The sequence below is a fragment of the Chiloscyllium punctatum genome, chromosome 15, assembly GCF_047496795.1.
Source record: "Chiloscyllium punctatum isolate Juve2018m chromosome 15, sChiPun1.3, whole genome shotgun sequence".
Taxonomy (NCBI): Eukaryota; Metazoa; Chordata; class Chondrichthyes; order Orectolobiformes; family Hemiscylliidae; genus Chiloscyllium; species Chiloscyllium punctatum.
Genome location: NC_092753.1, coordinates 13232309 through 13253985, shown reverse-complemented (window position 1 = coordinate 13253985; position 21677 = coordinate 13232309). Strand labels below are relative to the sequence as shown.

At 51.1% G+C, this 21677-nt stretch overlaps 2 protein-coding genes across 2 annotated transcripts in view; one reads left to right on the top strand and one right to left on the bottom strand.

The window, feature by feature from the left end:
• plcxd2 (phosphatidylinositol-specific phospholipase C, X domain containing 2) overlaps window positions 1-21428 on the bottom strand; it is a 31599-nt gene extending 10171 nt beyond the window's left edge. The window contains 3 exon segments of the mRNA XM_072584656.1: window positions 1131-1594; window positions 21190-21264; window positions 21267-21428. Coding sequence (XP_072440757.1) covers window positions 1131-1594; window positions 21190-21264; window positions 21267-21378 — 651 coding nt within the window. The 5' untranslated portion in view covers window positions 21379-21428.
• apooa (apolipoprotein O, a) overlaps window positions 21248-21677 on the top strand; it is a 43097-nt gene continuing 42667 nt past the window's right edge. Inside the window, exon 1 of the mRNA XM_072584657.1 lies at window positions 21248-21355. The gene's annotated coding sequence lies outside the window, so the exon portion shown is untranslated. The remainder of the gene's footprint in view (window positions 21356-21677) is intronic.

Below are 21677 nucleotides of genomic sequence, written 5' to 3'. Positions count from 1 at the left end.
TTGCGCTGGAGAACAATTCTGCAGCTGTTGATGGCCCACAGCACCTCATGGATGCCCAGTCTTGAGCCGCTAGATCTATTTGAAGTCTATCCCATTTAGCGTGGTGATAGTGCCACACAACACAATGGAGTTTATTCTCAATCTGAAGTCAGGACTTTGTCTCCACAAGGACTGTGCGGTGGTTGCTCTTACAAATACTGTCACGGGCAGACGCAACTGCAGCCAGCAGATTGGTAAGCATGAGGTCAAGTATGTTTTGCCCTCTTGTTGGTTCCCTCGCTATCTGCCACAGACCCAGCCTAGCAGCTACCTCCTTTAGGAGCCGACCAGTTCAATCAGCGATGCTGCTACTGAGCCCCTCTTGGAGGTGGACATTGAAAACCCCCACCCAGAGTACATTTTGCATCCTTGCCACCCTCCATACTTCCAGAGTCTAGATTAGAGTGGTGCTGGAAAAGCACAGCAGGTCAGGCAGCATCCGAGGAGCAGGAAAATTGACCTTTCAGGCAAAAGCCCTTCATCAGGAATGGAGGCAGGGAGCCTCCAGGGTGGAGAGCTCTCCATGTGCTGTTCAACCAATTCATCAGCTGAAGGAGGATAGTACGTGGTAATCAGCAGGAGGTTTCCTTGCCAATATTTAACCTGAAGCCAATGAGACTTCATGGGGTCTGGAGTGATGACTCCCTCTCAGCTGTGCCACCATGTTTGATGGGCCTGTCGTTACTAAGACCATAACACCAGAAGAAATAGGAACAGGACACTCTATAGAATCCTGATTGATCCAATACCTGACAAATACCACGGTTGAGCCCACCGTTTACGGATTTGATACAACATTAGTATCAAAATAGGAACTGTTATGGAAGAATTACTCAATAGAGTGTTCTATAAAATAACAATTACCAGGAGATGCAGAAATTCCTTCACAAAGTTAAAAATCACACAACACCAGTTTATAGTCCAACAGGTTTAATTGGAAGCACTAGCTTTCGGAGCGTCGCTCCTTCATCAGGTGGTAGTGTCACTCCGAAAGCTAGTGCTTCCAATTAAACCTGTTGGACTATAACCTGGTGTTGTGTGATTTTTAACATTACTGCGACAATAACTTCCAGAGAACTTGGAGCACTAACCTGATACTTGTGTTCCCATAAATACTGCAGCGTTATTTCCTCCACGAGGTTAGCTCGGCAGAGTTTGGGTCCGAAGGTGTTCCTAAGCATCTGGATAAGGTATTGGTGGTTTGAGTCGTCCATTTCATAGTAGTGGTTGAAGTCGAGGAAGACCACCTCTTTGGTGTGAGCCGTTAAGAAATTGTCAATCTCGATCAGACCGTCGTGAACCTTGCTGCCGAACAAACCGTGAATAAAGTAAAGTTCCTCGCTGTCCCCGGGTTTGGTGGAAACGCGGAGGTCAAAATAACGGATGCCGGCCTCCAGCTGCTCCCGAAATGTCAAGCTTTGTGTCACAGACCACCTCTTCATCATCTTCTTCCAAAAGGACCGGAAAATTCCAGCCATGTGCCTGACCACGACTGGCTGGTCCGGCCCCACCGGGGATTTTTCGTCAATCCAAAAGCTAAAGGAATCATGAGATCCTGCAGAAAGGGAAGCGGTAACGGGAAGTGGTGAGACTACAGTTCTTAAAAGATCCTTCTCTCACTCTCAATCTCAACGCCACACACTGTGCATTCGTATTAAGCAGAAGTCCCAGTAACCTGGACAGGAACACAGGGTCTGGGGCGTGCTCCATGGCATCGCTCCGGTGGTCAGAGCGTTGTCACGGTTACCACTGGAAAACCGAATGGGAAAATTTTGACATCGCAGTGAACAACAGCAGGAACTGACAGAGAGGTGCGGCCAAGATTTGGTGCCGGATTCCATGTCGCATTTGCCCTGCTCTGTCCTTGACAGTTCAGCAAACCGACCCCTGACCTTGCGAGGTCCATGCGACATTAACAGTAGCAGAGGAGATCGCTCAGCCCATTCGCATGTCTGCTGTATCCATGGAGACCAAAAGCCAGAAAAACAGTTAAGTGGGTGGGGGACAGGTAGAGAGGAACGTTGTCTCCCACCACCCCTCCAAAGCTGATTCTCTGAGCTGCCCTCCCAGTGAGAATATTCCGGAAGCTGGAGGGTTTCTGACTGTGCTCTGTAGAATGTATTCCTTTACTTGGGAGGTCTGGCCCAGCTGTATCCAGCTACAAACTAAAGTGCAAGTTAATCCCAAAAGGGAAGGTTGATCAGCAGTATAACTGCCATCCACTCCACAATCAACTTCAAAGGGAGAGTTCATCCAATTGGAAAGTCGGAATGACTTTGAAAATATGGTCCTCATGCTAAATTAAAAGCATCATTAGTAAGGATTGGTTCATTCACATTTCACATCTGTAGATTCCGAATGGAAGCACAGAGAGCAGCCACTTTAATTCACACACTTACGGAATTATTATCATTGAATCATTCAGTACAGATCAGGCCCTTCAGCCCATCAAATCTGTACTGTCAAAAATAAACTCCTACCTAGTATCTCACTTTCCCACACCTTGACTGTTATGACATTTCAAGTGCTCATCCATGTGCCTTTTAAAGATTGTGAGGTTTCCCACCTCAACACCCCCCCCCTCCCAGGCAGGATATTCCAGACATCCACCAAGCTCGGGGTGAAACCGTTTTTGCTGAAATCCCCCACTGCCTTTCCCATTAAAATTCTCCTCTTTATCACTGACAATGTCACAATAAATCAGAAACAGGCCATTCTGCCCATTGTGATCACCACATGAGTATCTCAATCCCAGTCATTTCTCCAAAGCCCACAAACTTCTCCTTTTCAGATCAGGGTCGAAGTGCATTTTGATAGCTCGAGTGAACCCCCCTCCCCCCACACTCTCAGACAGTACACCCCAGACCCTAACCCCTCGAGTGTACCTCCTTCCCCCCACACTCTCAGACAGTACACCCCAGACCCTAACCCCTCAAGTGAACCTCCCTCCCCCCACACTCTCAGGCAGTACACCCCAGACCCTAACCCCTCAAGTGAACCCCCCTCCCCTACACTCTCAGACAGTACACCCCAGACCCTAACCCCTCGAGTGAACCTCCCTCCCCCCACACTCTCAGACAGTACACCCCAGACCCTAACCCCTCAAGTGAACCCCCCTCCCCCCACACTCTCAGGCAGTACACCCCAGACCCTAACCCCTCGAGTGAACCTCCCTCCCCCCACACTCTCAGGCAGTACACCCCAGACCATAATCCCTCAAGTGAACCTCCCTCCCCCCACACTCTCAGACAGTACATCCCAGACCCTAAACCCTCGAGTGAACCTCCCTCCCTCACACTCTCAGACAGTACATCCCAGACCATAATCCCTCAAGTGAACCTCCCTCCCCCCACACTCTCAGACAGTACATCCCAGACCCTAACCCCCTCGAGTGAACCTCCCTCCCCACACACTCTCAGACAGTACACCCCAGACCCTTACCCCCTCGAGTGAACCTCCCTCTCCACACACTCTCAGACAGTACACCCCAGACCCTAACCCCTCGAGTGAACCTCCCTCCCCCACACTCTTAGACAGTACATCCCTGACCCTAACCCCTCGAGTGAACCTGCCTCCCCCCACACTCTCAGACAGTACATCCCTGACCCAAACCCCTCGAGTGAACCTCCCTCCCCCCACACTCTCAGACAGTACACCCCAGACCCTAACCCCCTCGAGTGAACCTCCCTCTCCACACACTCTCAGACAGTACACCCCAGACCCTAACCCCTCGAGTGAACCTCCCTCCCCCACACTCTCAGACAGTACATCCCTGACCCTAACCCCTCGAGTGAACCTGCCTCCCCCCACACTCTCAGACAGTACATCCCTGACCCTAACCCCTCGAGTGAACCTGCCTCCCCCCACACTCTCAGACAGTACATCCCAGACCCTTACCCCTTGAGTGAACCTCCCTCCCCCCACACTCTCAGACAGTACACCCCAGACCCTAACCCCTCGAGTGAACCTCCCTCCCCCCACACTCTCAGACAGGACACCCCTGACCCTAACCACTCGAGTGAACCTCACTCCCCCCACACTCTCAGACAGTACATCCCAGACCCTAACCCCTCGAGTGAACCTCCCTCCCCCCACACTCTCAGACAGTACATCCCAGACCCTAACCTCTCGAGTGAACCTGCCTCCTCCCACACTCTCAGACAGTACATCCCAGACCCTAACCCCTCGAGTGAACCTCCCTCCCCCCCACACTCCCAGACAGTACACCCCACACCCTAACCCTCGAGTGAACCTCCCTCCCCCACACTCTCAGACAGTACACCCCACACCCTAACCCCTCGAGTGAACCTGCCTCCTCCACAGTCTTCGACAGTACACCCCAGACCCGAACCCCTCGAGTGAACCTGCCTCCTCCACAGTCTTCGACAGTACACCCCAGACCCTAACCCCTCGAGTGAACCTGCCTCCTCCACACTCTCAGACAGTACACCCCAGACCCTAACCCCTCGAGTGAACCTGCCTCCTCCACAGTCTTCGACAGTACACCCCAGACCCTAACCCCTCGAGTGAACCTGCCTCCTCCACACTCTCAGACAGTACATCCCAGACCCTAACCCCTCGAGTGAACCTGCCTCCTCCATAGTCTTTGACAGTACACCCCAGACCCTAACCCCTCAAGTGAACCTGCCTCCTCCACACTCTCAGACAGTACACCCCAGACCCTAACCCCTCGAGTGAACCTGCCTCCTCCCACACTCTCAGACAGTACACCCCAGACCCTAACCCCTCGAGTGAACCTGCCTCCTCCACACTCTCAGACAGTACACCCCAGACTCGAACCCCTCGAGTGAACCTCCCTCCCCCCACACTCTCAGACAGTACACCCCAGACCCGAACCCCTCGAGTGAACCTCCCTCCCCCCACACTCTCAGACAGTACACCCCAGACCCTAACCCCTCGAGTGAACCTCCCTCCTCCACAGTCTTCGACAGTACACCCCAGTCCCTAACCCCTCGAGTGAACCTCCCTCCCCCCACACTCTCAGACAGTACACCCCAGACCCTAACCCCTCGAGTGAACCTCCCTCCTCCACAGTCTTCGACAGTACACCCCAGACCCTAACCCCTCGAGTGAACCTCCCTCCCCCCACACTCTCAGGCAGTACATCCCAGACCCTAACCCCTCGAGTGAACCTCCCTCCTCCACAGTCTTCGACAGTACACCCCAGACCCTAACCCCTCGAGTGAACCTCCCTCCCCCCACACTCTCAGACAGTACACCCCAGACCCTAACCCCTCGAGTGAACCTCCCTCCTCCACAGTCTTCGACAGTACACCCCAGACCCTAACCCCTCGAGTGAACCTCCCTCCTCCACAGTCTTCGACAGTACACCCCAGACCCTAACCCCTCGAGTGAACCTCCCTCCCCCCACACTCTCAGACAGTACACCCCAGACCCTAACCCCTCGAGTGAACCTCCCTCCTCCCACACTCTCAGACAGTACACCCCAGACCCTAACCCCTCGAGTGAACCTCCCTCCCCCCACACTCTCAGACAGTACATCCCTGACCCTAAGCCCTCGAGTGAACCTGCCTCCCCCCACACTCTCAGACAGTACATCCCTGACCCTAACCCCTCGAGTGAACCTGCCTCCCCCCACACTCTCAGACAGTACATCCCAGACCCTAACCCCTCGAGTGAACCTCCCTCCCCCACACTCTCAGACAGTACATCCCAGACCCTAACCCCTCGAGTGAACCTCCCTCCCCCCACACTCTCAGACAGTACACCCCAGACCCTAACCCCTCGAGTGAACCTGCCTCCTCCATAGTCTTCGACAGTACACCCCAGACCCTAACCCCTCGAGTGAACCTCCCACCCCCCACACTCTCAGACAGTACACCCCAGACCCGAACCCCTCGAGTGAACCTCCCTCCCCCCACACTCTCAGACAGTACACCCCTGACCCTAACCCCTCGAGTGAACCTCCCTCCCCCCACACTCTCAGACAGTACACCCCCGACCCTCACCCCTCGAGTGAACCTGCCCCCCCCCACACTCTCAGACAGTACATCCCAGATCCTAACCCCTCGAGTGAACCTCCCTCCCCCACACTCTCAGACAGTACACCCCAGACCCTAACCCCTCGAGTGAACCTCCCTCTCCACACACTCTCAGACAGTACATCCCAGACCCGAACCCCTCGAGTGAACCTGCCTCCTCCCACACTCTCAGACAGTACATCCCTGACCCTAACCCCTCGAGTGAACCTCCCTCCCCCCACACTCTCAGACAGTACACCCCAGACCCTAACCCCTCGGGTGAACCTCCCTCCCCTCCCACACTCTCAGACAGTACATCCCAGACCCTAACCCCTCGAGTGAACCTGCCTCCTCCCACACTCTCAGACAGTACACCCCAGACCTTAACCCCTCGAGTGAACCTCCCTCCCCCCACACTCTCAGACAGTACACCCCAGACCCTAACCCCTCGAGTGAACCTCCCTCCCCTCCCACACTCTCAGACAGTACACCCCAGACCCTAACCCCTCGAGTGAACCTCCCTCCCCCCCACACTCTCAGACAGTACATCCCAGACCCTAATCCTTCGAGTGAACCTCCCTCCCTCACACTCTCAGACAGTACACCCCAGACCCTAACCCCTCGAGTGAACCTCCCTCCCCCCCACACTCTCAGACAGTACATCCCAGACCCTAACCCTTCGAGTGAAACTCCCTCCCTCACACTCTCAGACAGTACACCCCAGACCCTAACCCCTCGAGTGAACCTCCCTCCCCCCACACTCTCAGACAGTACACCCCAGACCCTAACCCCTCGAGTGAACCTGCCTCCTCCATAGTCTTCGACAGTACACCCCAGACCCTAACCCCTCGAGTGAACCTCCCTCCCCCCACACTCTCAGACAGTACACCCCAGACCCTAACCCCTCGAGTGAACCTGCCTCCTCCATAGTCTTCGACAGTACATCCCAGACCCTAACCCCTCGAGTGAACCTCCCTCCTCCCACACTCTCAGACAGTACACCCCAGACCCTAACCCCTCGAGTGAACCTCCCTCCCCCCACACTCTCAGACAGGACACCCCAGACCCTAACCCCTCGAGTGAACCTCCCTCCCCCCACACTCTCAGACAGTACACCCCAGACCCTAACCCCTCGAGTGAACCTGCCTCCTCCATAGTCTTCGACAGTACATCCCAGACCCTAACCCCTCGAGTGAACCTCCCTCCCCCCCACACTCTCAGACAGTACACCCCAGACCCGAACCCCTCGAGTGAACCTCCCTCCCCCCACACTCTCAGACAGTACACCCCAGACCCGAACCCCTCGAGTGAACCTCCCTCCTCCACAGTCTTCGACAGTACAGACCTAACCACTTGCTGTGTGAAATGGGATTTTCTTACATCTCTTTTTCTTCGTTTACTAATTATTTCAAATCTGCTCCATCTCAGGCCTATGACATTCCAGAGCTCGGCAGACGCCCTGTCAGAGTCTGCAGCACCTTCCCTGAACAACAAACACCATTCAACCTACTGTGGACCATGGGGAAAAACACAGCAAATCTCAAACATGTTCCCTGTGATTGACCCGATCTGGTGAATGGCATGTTTTGAGCTCCTCACAGTGTGATGGTGGTCCATGTTAAAGAGGTTCAGGACCAGCCAGGGCCTTTGTGCAGGGCCCTGACCCCCACCAGGGGCCCAGTACAAACCCCAAATTCACTTGTGGAGTGACCCAAAACACTGCTGCAAATGTCCTCGACAGACTGAGGGGACATGAGGCCAATCACCTTCAGCTCAGCAACTGGGGAGGCAGGAACCTGGCTCCACTCTTTGGGAAATTAAATAACTGACAGTTTGTTGTGAATCTGATGATAAACTATAATGCTGCAGAAATATTACTGTACTGCTACTTTGTAGAATCTCATATACTTCAAATGGAGCCATAGAATCATAGAGCACGGAAACAGACCCTTCCATCCAGCTCATCTGTTCCGATCAGATATCCGAAATTAATCTAGTCCCACTTGCCAGCATTTAGCCCATACTCTTTGAAACCCTTCCTATTCATGTATCCATCCAGATGTCTTTTAAATGTTATAATTGTACCAGCCTCCGTCACTTCCACTGGCAGCTTGTTCCATACTGACACCGCCCTCTATGTCAAAAAAGTTGCTCCCTGGGTCCTTTCCCCTCTCACCTTAAACCTATGCCCTCTAATTTTGGACTCACCCACCCTGGGGAAAAGAACTTGGCTATTAATGCCCCCTCACGATTTTATAAACCTCAGTAAGGTCACCCCTCAGCCTCCGACACTCCAGGGAAAACAGCCCCAGCCTGTTCAGCCTCTCCCTGTAGCTCAAACCCTCCAACCTTTGCAACATCCTTGTAAATCTTTTCTAAACCCTTTCAAGTCTTCTGTTTAGTATATGAGCTGGTGGGAGGAAGAGGTCGAGCTGTTTGGAATCACTTCAGGAAAGCTGTCAAGCAAGATTCAAAATAAGCTTGAAGAAGAACGACTTAGAATCTTAATATTAGTCTGATAAAACATTTGACTCTTGCGAAACCAAGTTTTTAACCAGCATTCAGTGAACCCTGTGCTAGCATCTATACCTGCAGAGCTGCATAGCCTCTGGTCTGCAAGTTCTCTTCCAAGTGACTCCCCATCCCGACTTGGAAATATACCTCCAATCCTTCAGTGTTGCTGGGTCGAAAAGTCCTGGAATTCCCTCCCTAACAACATTGCATGTCTCTCGACAGCTCGTGGACTGCAGTGGGTCAACAAGTTAGCTCACTACCACCTTCTCCCAGACTTCATCAGTGACACGCATATCCCGTGGATGAATAAAAAATAACTCTTTGGAGCTTTCCCTCTACAGACCAATGATAAAATGCCTGCAACACTCAACTAAGTTTATTGAGGACGATCAGTAACAAAGCTTATATTATAATGCACCTTCAGTGCAGGAAAATTAACCATAGTGTTTCGGAGGAGTACAAACAGAGGTCCAATAAAAGCCATTGTGATGAGATATTAGTTGGGGGGGGGGAACCAAAAACGTAGTCAGGTGGGTCTTGAGAGGAATGAGATTTAGGAAAGGTTTTGGCCCCAGACAGGTGATGGTATTGCTGCTCATGATGAGGTGAAAGAAGGGGGAGGTGACACCTAGAGGGGGGGCGGCACGGTGGCTAGCACTGCTACCTCACAGCGCCAGGGTCCCAGGTTCGATTCCAGCCTCGGGCGACTGTCTGTGTGGAGTTTGCACATTCTCCCCGTGTCTGCGTGGGTTTCCTCCGGGTGCTCCGGTTTCCTCCCACAATCCAAAGATGTGCAGGCCAGGTGAATTGGCCATGCTAAACTGTCCGTAGTTGTTAGGAGCATTAGTCAGAGGCGGGGGGTTACTTTTTGGAGGGTCGGTGTTGGGCCGAAGTAGGGAATCAAATCTAATCTAATAATGGTCTTCTTGAAGCAGGTGGGAACCTCAGCTCAAAGTAAGGAGAGGTTAAAGGTGTCAGTAAATACTCCCACCTGCTGGTCCACGCAGGATCTGACTGCAGGGCCAGAGATTCCATCCGGGCCAGTCGCTTTTTGTGGGTTCACCCATCTGACATCTGCGGTGGTGACCCCCGGGGGCACCTGAAGGTTGGGGGGGGGGGACAGGCGACATCATTTCACTGACCTTCTGTTCAAAACCTGCAGGGAATGCATCGAGCTCATCGAAGAGGGTTGCATTGTGTTCCGGGATTCTCCTCAGCTTCACTCTGTAGCCGTGCCACATTTGACATGTGGTTAGTCTGGGATTCAAGAACAGTTTCTTCCCCGCTGTTAACAGACTCAAATATAAAAGTCGATCTTTCTCTGCACCTTCTCAGTAGGTGTAACACGACATTCTGTTCTCTTAGCCTGATGTACTCATGTAGAGTATAATTTGTCTGGATAACATGCAAAACAATACTTTTCACTATCTCAGTGCATGTGACAATAAAATAAAACTGAATCAGAATAAAGGTTAGCGAGGAAGGGAGGAGAAGGAGTTCTCAAAGAATGCAAGGGCTGCACACTGGGAGGGACTCAGTAACGGCCAACATGACAGAGGGATCTGAAGGATGTCCTGAAATCCCCACTGACTTGTGGGAGCCTGTGGCCTGTGTGACTGACCAAACAGGAGAAAAACTCTTCAGAAACACACCCAACAAACTGAGGGATTTCATCAGGCATGAACAGAGGTGCAGTTGAGGCACTGGAGGGAGCAGGAGACTCCGAGTGGAGGGGAGGCCGGACTGGAAGACGATGTAGGTGAACCAGCACAGAGAGTCCTGGGTGAACTGGAGTCAGTGCAGTCCAGGAACAGGAGTAGCACGGATTTGCTTGGTTTGTGGAGACCAGTCTGGACAGCAGTGGAAAATACCATCGAAACATTTTCGGTTAGTATAGCATGTACAAACATTCATCCGAAATACCTCCCATCGTCCCGCGTGGGGACGACGAATTCACGCATTGGTGAAAAGGGGCGTGTTTTGTGAAGAATAAATATGTAAATGAGCTGTACAAATGAAGAGTCTAATACAAGATTGGGATTTTTTTTCCTCGTTAATTCATTCATGGGGTGTGGACATCACTGCCAATACCATCTGTAATTACCCTTGAGAGGACATTAAAGTTGATGTAGATCTGGAGTCACATGTGGGCCAGCCTGGGAGGGGCTTCCTTCCCTAAAGGTCAGTATCTAAGGGGGCGATGGAGCTGGGGTAGGCCCCTCGAGCCTGAGGTACTGTTCAATAAGATCATGAAACGATGTGATTACTCCACATTCCTGCTTTCCCCTCAGTATACGTTCTCCTAATGGTTATCAACAATTTATTTATCTCTGTCTGAAAAAGATCCAAATGCTCTGCTTCCACTACCTTTTGAGGAAGAAAAGGTTGAAAGACTCGACCCTCTGTGAGAAACATTTTCACCTCACCCGTGCCTTAAACGAGCAACCCCGTAATTTTAAATGATGACCCCTTAGTTCAGGATTCTCCCACAAGAGAAAACGTCCTTTCCACACCCACTGGGTCAAATCCCTTCAGGGTCCTAAACGTTTCAATTAGGTCACTCTTCTAAACACCAGAGGATACTGGCCTAGAGTGTATAGCTATTCTTCATAAGGCACCCTGTTCGTTCTAATTCAAGAGAGTGAGGGGGCAGAGCTGAGTGTGGAGGCCATCACTAAGGAGAAGATGCTAGAAAAATGGCCTGCAGGTGGATAAATCACCTGAACCAGATGGACTACACCTCAGAGTTCTAAAGGAGATAGCTGAAGAGATAGGGGAGGTGTTAGAGCTGACCTTTCAGGAATTGCTAGGGTCAGAGAGGGTTTCAGAAGACTGGAAAATGACTAATGTGACCCCCCCCCCCCGTTTAAAAATGGAGTAAGGCAAAAGACGGAAAATTATAGACCAATTAACCTAACCTCTGTGGTGGGTAAGATCCTGGGATCCATTGTGAAGGATGAGATTTCTGAATACCTGGAATTGTATGGTAAAATAGGGCAAAGTCAGCCTGGTTTCATCATTGCCTGACAAGTCTGCTGGAATTCTTTGAGGATGTAATGAGCAGGTTAGACCAAGGAGAGCCAATGGATGTTATGTATGTGGACTTCAAGAAGATCTTTGCCAAGATGCTACACAGGAGGCTACTGAGTAAGATAAGGGCCCATGGTGTCAGAGACAAGGTGCTAGCCTGGATAGAAGCCTGGCTGTCTGGCAGGAAGCAGAGAGTGGGGATAAAAGGGTCCTTCTCAGGATGGCAGCCGATGACAAGTGGTGTTCCGCAAGGCTCAGTGTTGGGACCACAACCTTTCACTTTATACAGTAACAATCTAGATGAAGGAATCGAGAGCATTCTGACTAGGTTTGCAGACGATACAAAGGTAGGTAAAGGGACAGGTAGCATTGAGGAGGTGGGGAGGCTGCAGAAGGATTTGGAGAGGTTAGGAGAGTGGGTAAAGAAGTGGCAGATGGAGTACCATGGGAAAGTGTGAGGTCATGCACTTTGGGAGGAAGAATAGAGGCTGTAGACTATTTTCTAAATGAGGAGAAAACTCAGAAGCCTGAAATGCAAAGAGACTCTAGTCCAGGATTCTCTCAAGGTAAACTTGCAGGTTGAGTCAGTAGTTAGGAAGGCAAACGCAATGATGGCATTTGTTATGAGATGACTTGAATATAAGATCAAGGATGTATTTCTGAGGCTGTATAAGTCTCTGGTCAGACCACATCTGGAGTATTGTGTACAGTTTTGGGCCCCATATCTCAGGAAGGATGTACTGACCCTGGAGCGTGTTCAGAGGAGGTTCATGAGAATGGTCCCAGGAATAAAAGCTTAACACATGAGGAACATTTGAGGACTCAGGGTTTACATTTCTGGGGGTGCCACGGTGGCTCAGTGGTTAGCACTGCTGCCTCACAGCGCCAGGGACCCGGGTTCGATTCTAGCCTTGGGTGACTGACTGTGTGGAGTTTGCACGTTCTCCCCGTGTCTGCGTGGGTTTCCTCCGGGTGCTCCGGTTTCCTCCCACAGTCCAAAGATGTGCAGGTCAGGTGAATTGGCCATGCTAAATTGCCCGTAGTGTCAGGGATGTGTAGGTTAGATGCATTAATCAGAGGTAAATATAGGATAAGGCTAGGGGAATGGATCTGGGGAGGTTATTCTTCAGAGGGCGGGGTGTGGATTCTGTGATTCTAAATTCGATGGAGTTTAGAAGGATGAAGGGGGATCTAATTGAAACATAAAGAATACTGAATGGCCTGGACAGAGTAGATGTTGGGAAGATGTTTCCATTGGTAGAAGAGACAGGACCCGAGGGCATAGGTTTAGAATAAAAGGGAGACCTTTTAGACTGGAGATAAGGAGATACCTCTTCAGCCAGAGAGTGGTGAATCCATGGAATTCATTGCCACTGAAGGCTGTGGAGGCTGGGTCAGTGAGTAAATATAAGACTGAGATCGATAGATTCTTGAGTATCAAGGGTTACAGGGAGAGAGTGGGAGAATGGGGTTGAGAAACTTATCAGCCAGGATTGAATGGCAGAGATTCGAAGGGCTGAATGGCCTAATTTCTGCTCCTCTGCCTTATGGCCTTAAATATTAGCCTGGTAAAGTCTCTCTGCCTGCAATGCATTAACATCCTTCTTTAGTGAACCAGCTTTTGTTTTTAACAATGATATCAGAGTCATAAATGAGATTGGCTTTAAAAAGACAGATTTTAAATGTGTGAAATTTGGAATTAAGAGTCTAACGATGACCATGAATCGATTGTTGAAAAAAAACCCATCTGGTTCACTAATGTCCTTTAAGGAAGGAAATTGCCAACCTTACCTGGTCTGGCCTACATGTGACTCCAGACCCATAGTAATGTGGTTGACTCTTAACTGCCCTCTGGGCAATTAGGGATGGGCAATAAAAGATGAGCTAGCCAGAGATACCCCCATCCTGTGAAGACAAGAAAAGAAACTGTGAAGATGCTTGAGTAGTACCAGCACATGCATACAATGTATGGCTTTGACAAAGGGTTAAGGGAAGAGGCATCCACTCATTAATCTACAAGGAAAAACTAGGGTCAATGGAAGATCAGACAGGTATCACACCAACATCACACTTTTTAATCATTCGTCTTACCAGCCCACAGCAACACATGGGGCTGTATGTTTAATTGCCAGTGGTGAAGAGGGAGAAGATTTGAAAATTGCATCTTTAATCTATGGCCGACAATGATCCTCAGGACAGTTTGTGGTTTTTCCAAAGGGCCTTTTGGCTGTTCATGGTCAATTGAGGGCCCCCAAGGTTTCTGAAGCAGTTATGAGTAATGTCCAGTAAGGAAGCCTCAACAGGCCAAATATCCTGCTGACTCATGGGTAGCTCTGTCATGTGACCGGCCAAAATGGATTGATTTGGTTGATTTAGGAATGCACTGGACACAGAAGCACCCAAAAGCGGGGGTAAGGAGTGGCACTTAAACCTCCAAACATCTCATCAACTTGATCCATCAAGCACCAGTGATCCAAAAAATGGCACAATCTGCAGACTGTAGGATGCATCGAACTGGAGTGAAAACAAGTCATCTTCAGTTCCGAAGTCAAAGAAGGGGCCTATCTGCTACAGAACAGCACTTTCAATCCAATTTTTTCTAGCTGTAGCCAAACAATCTGGTACAGTGTACTGCAAAGCTATGGGGATCGATGTAGGACAGTTCTCTTCCATCTGTGTATTTTGGTCAAATTTGAGGGCTTATATGACGCTGGGCCTAGCACTGCACCTTGACGAGTTGTCCATGGAAACTTTCATTATCATCACTGGTGCTCCCTTGCAGACAAGGATGACTCTCTTCCACTCTCAGGGTGAGTCTGTAGGTGGCTGTACTGACCAATGTGGCTTCCGCAGGCTCTGTTACTCTTGGAACAGAATGTGGTTGTTGGGGTTCTGTTCGCCGAGCTGGGAATTTGTGTTGCAGACGTTTCGTCCCCTGTCTAGGTGACATCCTCAGTGCTTGGGAGCCTCCTGGGAAGCGCTTCTGTGATCTTTCCTCCGGCATTTATAGTGGTTTGAATCTGCCGCTTCTGGTTGTCAGTTCCAGCTGTCCGTTGCAGTGGTTGGTATATTGGGTCCAGGTCGATGTGTTTATTGATTGAATCTGTGGATGAATGCCATGCCTCTAGGAATTCCCTGGCTGTTCTCTGTTTGGCGTGTCCTATAATAGTAGTGTTGTCTCAGTCGAATTCATGTTGCTTGTCATCTGTGTGTGTGGCTACTAAGGATAGCTGGTCATATCGTTTCGTGGCTAGTTGGTGTTGTGGTCACGGGAAAGGGTGACATTGAGCGCCTTACGCTATTTTCCCTTGGATTCCGCTTGACGAGGTGCTTGATGCCTTCCCAGGTGCTCCATTTCCCCTTTCGACGGTCTTGGGCCGGTGATTCCCAGGTGCCTGTGGGAATGCCACACTTCACCAGTGAGGCCTTGTGGGTATCCCTGAAACGCCTCCTCTGTCCACCTGGGGCTCACCTGTCATTTCGGAGCTGGGAGTAAAGCACCGGCTTGGGAATCTCGTGTTGGTCATGCAGACAACATGCCCAGCCCACCACAGCTGACCAAGGGTGGTCAGTGATGGAAATTTTATGCTGTCTTTCTCCCCCAGTCCTTCCAAGAAGCTGCCTGCTCCCTTCAGCAAGGCAACCGCAGACTCCAACATGGCTGCCGCCTGCCACTTGGAACAAGCGCCAATCAGGCAGCGCATGCCTCCATGGCGCACAGAGTAGCTGACTGCACACTTCATCCCTTGACTAATCAGGACACTGACTATTCAATTTATCAGCCTTTTTGTATTCTTTCACCCACACGAAACACATCTCAGTTCACACCATGTTGTGTGATTGAATAAAAGCAGTTGCCACTAAATTCTTTTGAATGTCTTACAGCAGATGGTGAGTGCCTCTCAATGACATGACTCAATGTAGGATCGAGCTAATCGCATTCCTAATCAGCTCTGACAACAACAAATCTCCCCGTTGCCAAAAGTAGTTTCAACTTGACAGTCAATGACCAGGGCAATTAGGAAGTACATCTGAAAACATTTCTCTTGGCGGGAGCAACTTTATCCCACGTCGCATGAAAAAACTAATACAGGTCACATCACTTTTAGATCTTTCATTATCGAGGCTGGGTCATGAGGTATATGCAAGGCTGAGATTGACTATATTTAATCAGTAAAGGGAATGAGGGTGATAGGGAAAAGGCAGGAAAGTGGACTTGAGGATGATCAAATCAGCCATGATCTCAGTGAATGGCAGAACAGACTCAAAGTGTGAAATAATCCACTCCTGCTCCTACATCTCATGGTCTTAGAGAAACACAGAAGACACAGGGTCAGACTGTACAGAGATTCTCAGGAACACACTGTACAGAGACACTCAGGATCACACTGTACAGAGACTCTCAGGAACACACTGTACAGAGACACACAGGGTCAGACTGTACAGAGAGAGACTGGGTTACACTGCTACACAGACACAAAGGGTCATACTGTACACAGACACACTGTACAGATACACAGGGGGACACTGTACAGAGACAGAGACACTGTACAGAGACACAAAGGGTCATACTGTACACAGACACACTGTACAGATACACAGGGGGACACTGTACAGAGACAGAGACACTGTACAGAGACACAAAGGGTCATACTGTACACAGACACACTGTACAGTTACACAGAGGGACACTGTATAGAGACGGAGATACTGTACAGAGACACAAAGGGTCATACTGTACACAGACACACTACAGATACACGGGGGACACTGTATAGAGACAGAGGTACTGTACAGAGACACAAAGGGTCATACTGTACACAGACACTGTACAGATACACATGGGGACACTGTACACAGACATACAGGGTCACACTGTACAAACACACAGGGTTACACTGTACACAGACACATAGAGACTCGCTGTACAGAAACAGACAGGGTGTCCCTGTTCAGAGACACACAGGGAGACATGGGGTCACACTGCACAGAGAGATACAGGGTTATACTGTACAGAGACATGGGGTCATACATAGACACAGGATATCAAATAACCATGAGTCAGAATACAGGAAGGAGATAAGAGTGCTTGGTGTCACAGTGCAATGGTAACAATCTCTCTCACAATGTTAGCAAAACAAGGAACTGATCATTGACTTCAGGAAGAAAGGAGGAGGACACCACCCTGTCAAGATCTCTCTATACAGTGTCCCCCTGTGTAACTGTACAGTGTGTCTGTGTACAGTATGATCCTTTGTGTCTCTGTACAGTATCTCTGACTCTGTACAGTGTCCCCCTGTGTATCTGTACAGTGTGTCTGTGTACAGTATGACCCTTTGTGTCTCTGTACAGTGTCTCTGTCTCTGTACAGTGTCTCTGTCTCTATACAGTGTCCCCCGTGTATCTGTACAGTGTGTCTGTGTACAGTATGACCCTTTGTGTCTCTGTACAGTGTCTCTGTCTCTGTACAGTGTCTCTGTCTCTATACAGTGTCCCCCGTGTATCTGTACAGTGTGTCTGTGTACAGTATGACCCTTTGTTTCTGTGTACAGTATCTCTGTCTCTATACAGTGTCCCCCTGTGTGACTGTACAGTGTGTCTGTGTACAGTATGACCCTTTGTGTCTCTGTACAATGTCTGTCTCTGTACAGTGTCTCTGTCTCTATACAGTGTCCCCCTGTGTAACTGTACAGTGTGTCTGTGTACAGTATGACCCTTTGTGTCTCTGTACAGTATTTGTCTCTGTACAGTGTCCCCCTGTGTAACTGTACAGTGTGCCTGTGTACAGTATGACCCTTTGTGTCTGTGTACAGTGTAACCCAGTCTCTCTCTGTACAGTGTGTCTGTCTCTGCACAGTGTGATCCTGCGTGTCTCTGTACAGTGTGATCCTGAGAGTCTCTACAGTGTGATCCTGAGTGTCTCTGTACAGTCTGACCTTGTGTGTCTCTGTACAGTGTCTCTGTCTCTGTACAGTGTGACCCTGTGTGTCTCTGTACAGTCTGACCTTGTGTGTCTCTGTACAGTGTCTCTGTCTCTGTACAGTGTGACCCTGTGTGTCTCTGTACAGTGTGGCCCTGTGTGTCTCTGTACAGTCTGACCTTGTGTGTCTCTGTACAGTGTCTCTGTCTCTGTACAGTGTGACCCTGAGTGTCTCTGTACAGTCTGACCCTGTGTGTCTCTGTACAGTGTCTCTGTCTCTGTACAGTCTGATCTTGTGTGTCTCTGTACAGTGTCTCTGTACAGTCTGATCTTGTGTGTCTCTGTACAGTGTCTCTGTCTCTGTACAGTCTGACCCTGTGTGTCTCTGTACAGTGTGATCTGCCCAGGTGGAGATGGTTGACAGTGTCAGGTTCCGAGGAGTGATGATAACTGACACTCCGTCCTGGCCCTCCCATGTAAATGCAATCGTCAGGAAGGCACAACAACGCGTCTTCTTCCCCAGGTGGCCTAGGAAATACAGCGTGTCCATATGGACCCTCACCACCTTTACAGATGCACCATAGAAAGCATACTGTCTGGCTGCATAACAGCCTGGTACAGCAACTGCTCTGCCCAGGACTGCAAGAAACGACAGAAAGTTGTGTGTACAGCCCAGCCCATCCCAGAAGGCAACCTCCTATCCACTGACTCCAGTTACACATTCCATTGCCATGAAAGGCTGCTAACATCATCAAAGACCCTCCCATCCCAGTAATGCTCTTTTCCAACCTTGTCCGTCAGGCAGAAGATACAGAAGCTTGAACACACGCACCAACAGGTTCAAGAACAGCTTCTTCCTGCCATTATTAAACTGATGAATGGACTCTGCAACTGCGAATAATGTTGATCTTGTTTTGCGCACCTCCTGTGAATCTGTCTGTACTGCTCACAAAACAAAGCTTCTCCCTGTACTGTACTTAGGTACATGTGACTACAATAAATCAAATCTAACTAAAAGGTTCACATTGTTTAGAGACACACAGGGTCACTCTGTACGGAGATACAGTGTCACACTGTGCAGATACACACAGACACATAGGGTCACTCTGTACAGAGATACAGTGTCACACTGTACAGATACACACAGACACATAGGGTCACTCTGTACAGAGATACAGTGTCACACTGTACAGATACACACAGCCACACATTGGGTCACGCTGTATAGAGACAGACAGGGTCACACTGTACATACACACAGGATCACACTGTAGAGATACACAGTGTGATACTATACAGACACACTCAGGGTAACACTGCATAGAGACACTTAGGGTCACACTGTCAGAGACACATAAAGCCACACAGGGTCACACAGTATACAGTCACAGAACACAGTGATCACTAATGACAGATACAGAGAGGGGTCACATGATATAGATAGAGCCAAAATTCACTCAGTCGAGAAAAAAACTCATGGGATGAAGTGAAATTGTTTGAATTGCCCTGTCATACAAAAAGGTCCTGAGGCTAGTTATTGAAAAGCAGAAAAGCAAGGTTGTGTCCAATTGTGGACAGGGGCTGCATGGTGGCTCAGTGGTTAGCACTGCTGCCTCACAGCGCCAGGGACCCGGGTTCAATTCCAGCCTTGGGCGACTCCCCGTGTCTGTGTGGAGTTTGCACATTCTCCCCGTGTCTGCGTGGGTTTCCTCCGGGTGCTCAGGTTTCCTCCCACAGTCCAAAAATGTGCAGGTTTGGTGAACTGCCCGTAGTGTTAGGCGCATTAGTCAGGGGAAAATATGGGGAATGGGTCTGGGTAGGTTACTCTTTGGAGGGTCGGTGTGGACTAGGTTGGGCCGAAGGGCCTGTTTCCACACTGTCAGGAATCTAATCAACCTCAGTTGCTTGCTGGGAGTGATATTTGAGGCCAGAACCAATAACATGCAGCCTCAGTGAGAATGTTGGAAACTGCACTCAGACTCGGAGAGCTGGAGAGTGAATCACAGTCCTGTGGGAATCATACCCGTGTGAGGCCAGGCAGGATGGCAAAGGATGGTGCAGGAATTGGACGTCTCTACGGCATGCCAAGGCGGTACCTCAATGCAGTCGCTGTCCTGTAATACCTGGATCCAGCATTAAGAGGCAGATGGATCAGAACACACTGCACTCACACACGTTTCAGTGTATACATGGACACACACACATCTTCAGTAAAAATGCCAAATGCTTACATTCACATCATCAGTGAACATCTGAGGCACTCACGTGTTCAGTGAATATGTACGACACACGTGTTCAGTGAACATGTGGGACACTCAGTGTTCAGTGAATATATGGCCCACTCATGTATTCAGTGAATATGCGGGACACTAACTCGCGTGTTGAGTGAATATGCAGGACATGCACACTCATGTCTTCAGCACATACAAAGTGCTCACACTCATCTGTTCACTGATCACCCAGCACTCACAATCAATGAACAACGCGGTTCTCACACTCCATGCTCACTCACATGGCGAATGAACACGTGACGCTCACACTCCCGTGTTCTGTAGCGAGTAACTCCCCTTCCTGACTCGGCCTGTCCACCACCAGGCACAAGGCACAGGTCAGGAGTGTGATGGAATATTCCCCACTTGCCCTGGTTGTGTGGGGGGGGGTCACAACTCCAGCAAGAGGCTTGCCATCATCCAGGACAAAGCAGCCCACTTGACTGGCACCACGTCCACCAACATCCACCAGCTCCCTGCACATTGTGGGAGCATGGTGGGCTACACCCTTCAATTTACAGACACCTCCCCCGCCCCACCAGGTGAGAGATTCCCTATCTCCCCCCTGCCACGACAATACTGCACACAGGCCGATCCCAGAGCCAAATCTCCCCAAACCCACCCCCCACCTCAAGATCTAAGACACCCCTAAAACCTCACCCACCCACCCCCAGGGGTGCACAGGAGGATCCCAAAGCTGGATCTCCCCACTCCCCCCCACTGCAAGATCTAAGACATCCCTAAAACCTCAAACCCCTCCAAGAGGTGCATAGGAGGATCCCATCCTCCCCACTGCCCCCTCAAGATCTAAGACACCCCTAAAACCTCACCCATCCACCCTCCCTACCCCCAGGGGTGCACAGGAGGATCCCACAGCCAGATCTACTCACTCCCCCCACCCCCCCCCCAAGATCTAAGACACCCCTAAACCTCACACCCCCACCCCTGGGGGTGCACAGGAGGATCCAGAGCCGGATCTCCCCTCCCCTCTCAAGATCTGAGACACCCCTAAAACCTCACACCCCCACCCCCAGGGGTGCACAGGAGGATCCCAGGGCCGGATCTCCCCTCCCCTCTCAAGATCTGAGACACCCCTAAAACCTCACACCCCCCACCCCCAGGGGTGCACAGGAGGATCCCAGGGCCGGATCTCCCCTCCCCTCTCAAGATCTGAGACACCCCTAAAACCTCACACCCCCCACCCCCAGGGGTGCACAGGAGGATCCCAGGGCCGGATCTCCCCTCCCCTCTCAAGATCTAAGACACCCCTAAAACCTCACACCCCCACCCCAAGGGGTGCACAGGAGGATCCCAGGGCCGGATCTCCCCTCCCTCTCAAGATCTAAGACACCCCTAAAACCTCCCCCCCAGCAAAGGGGTGCACAGGAGGATCCCAGAGCCGGGTCTCCCTTACCTGGCACGGCCAGATTGGCGAGGGGCAGGGCGCTGAGAGCCGGCGGCAGGTTGCCCATCCAGTCGGCGTGTGGAGAGGCCGGTGCCCGGCGCTGGGATCGCGGCTCGGCTCCCGGGCAGGAGGAGGTTGCGAGGCTCCGAGCTGGCGAATCGCCTGGAGCAGCCAGGTAGCCCAGCCGGCTGTAGACATCCAGCCCCGGGGAAGGGGGTGGGGGGAAAGAGAGACCCGGGGGTGGGGGGGGAGAGAGACCCGGGGGTGGGGGAGAGAGAGAGACCCGGGGGTGGGGGGGGGAGAGAGACCCGGGGGTGGGGGAGAGAGAGAGACCCGGGGGTGGGGGGGGAGAGAGACCCGGGGGTGGGGGGGGGAGAGAGAGACCCGGGGGTGGGGGGGGAGAGAGAGACCCGGGGGTGGGGGGGGGAGAGAGACCCGGGGGTGGGGGGGGGAGAGAGACCCGGGGGTGGGGGGGGAGAGAGAGACCCGGGGGTGGG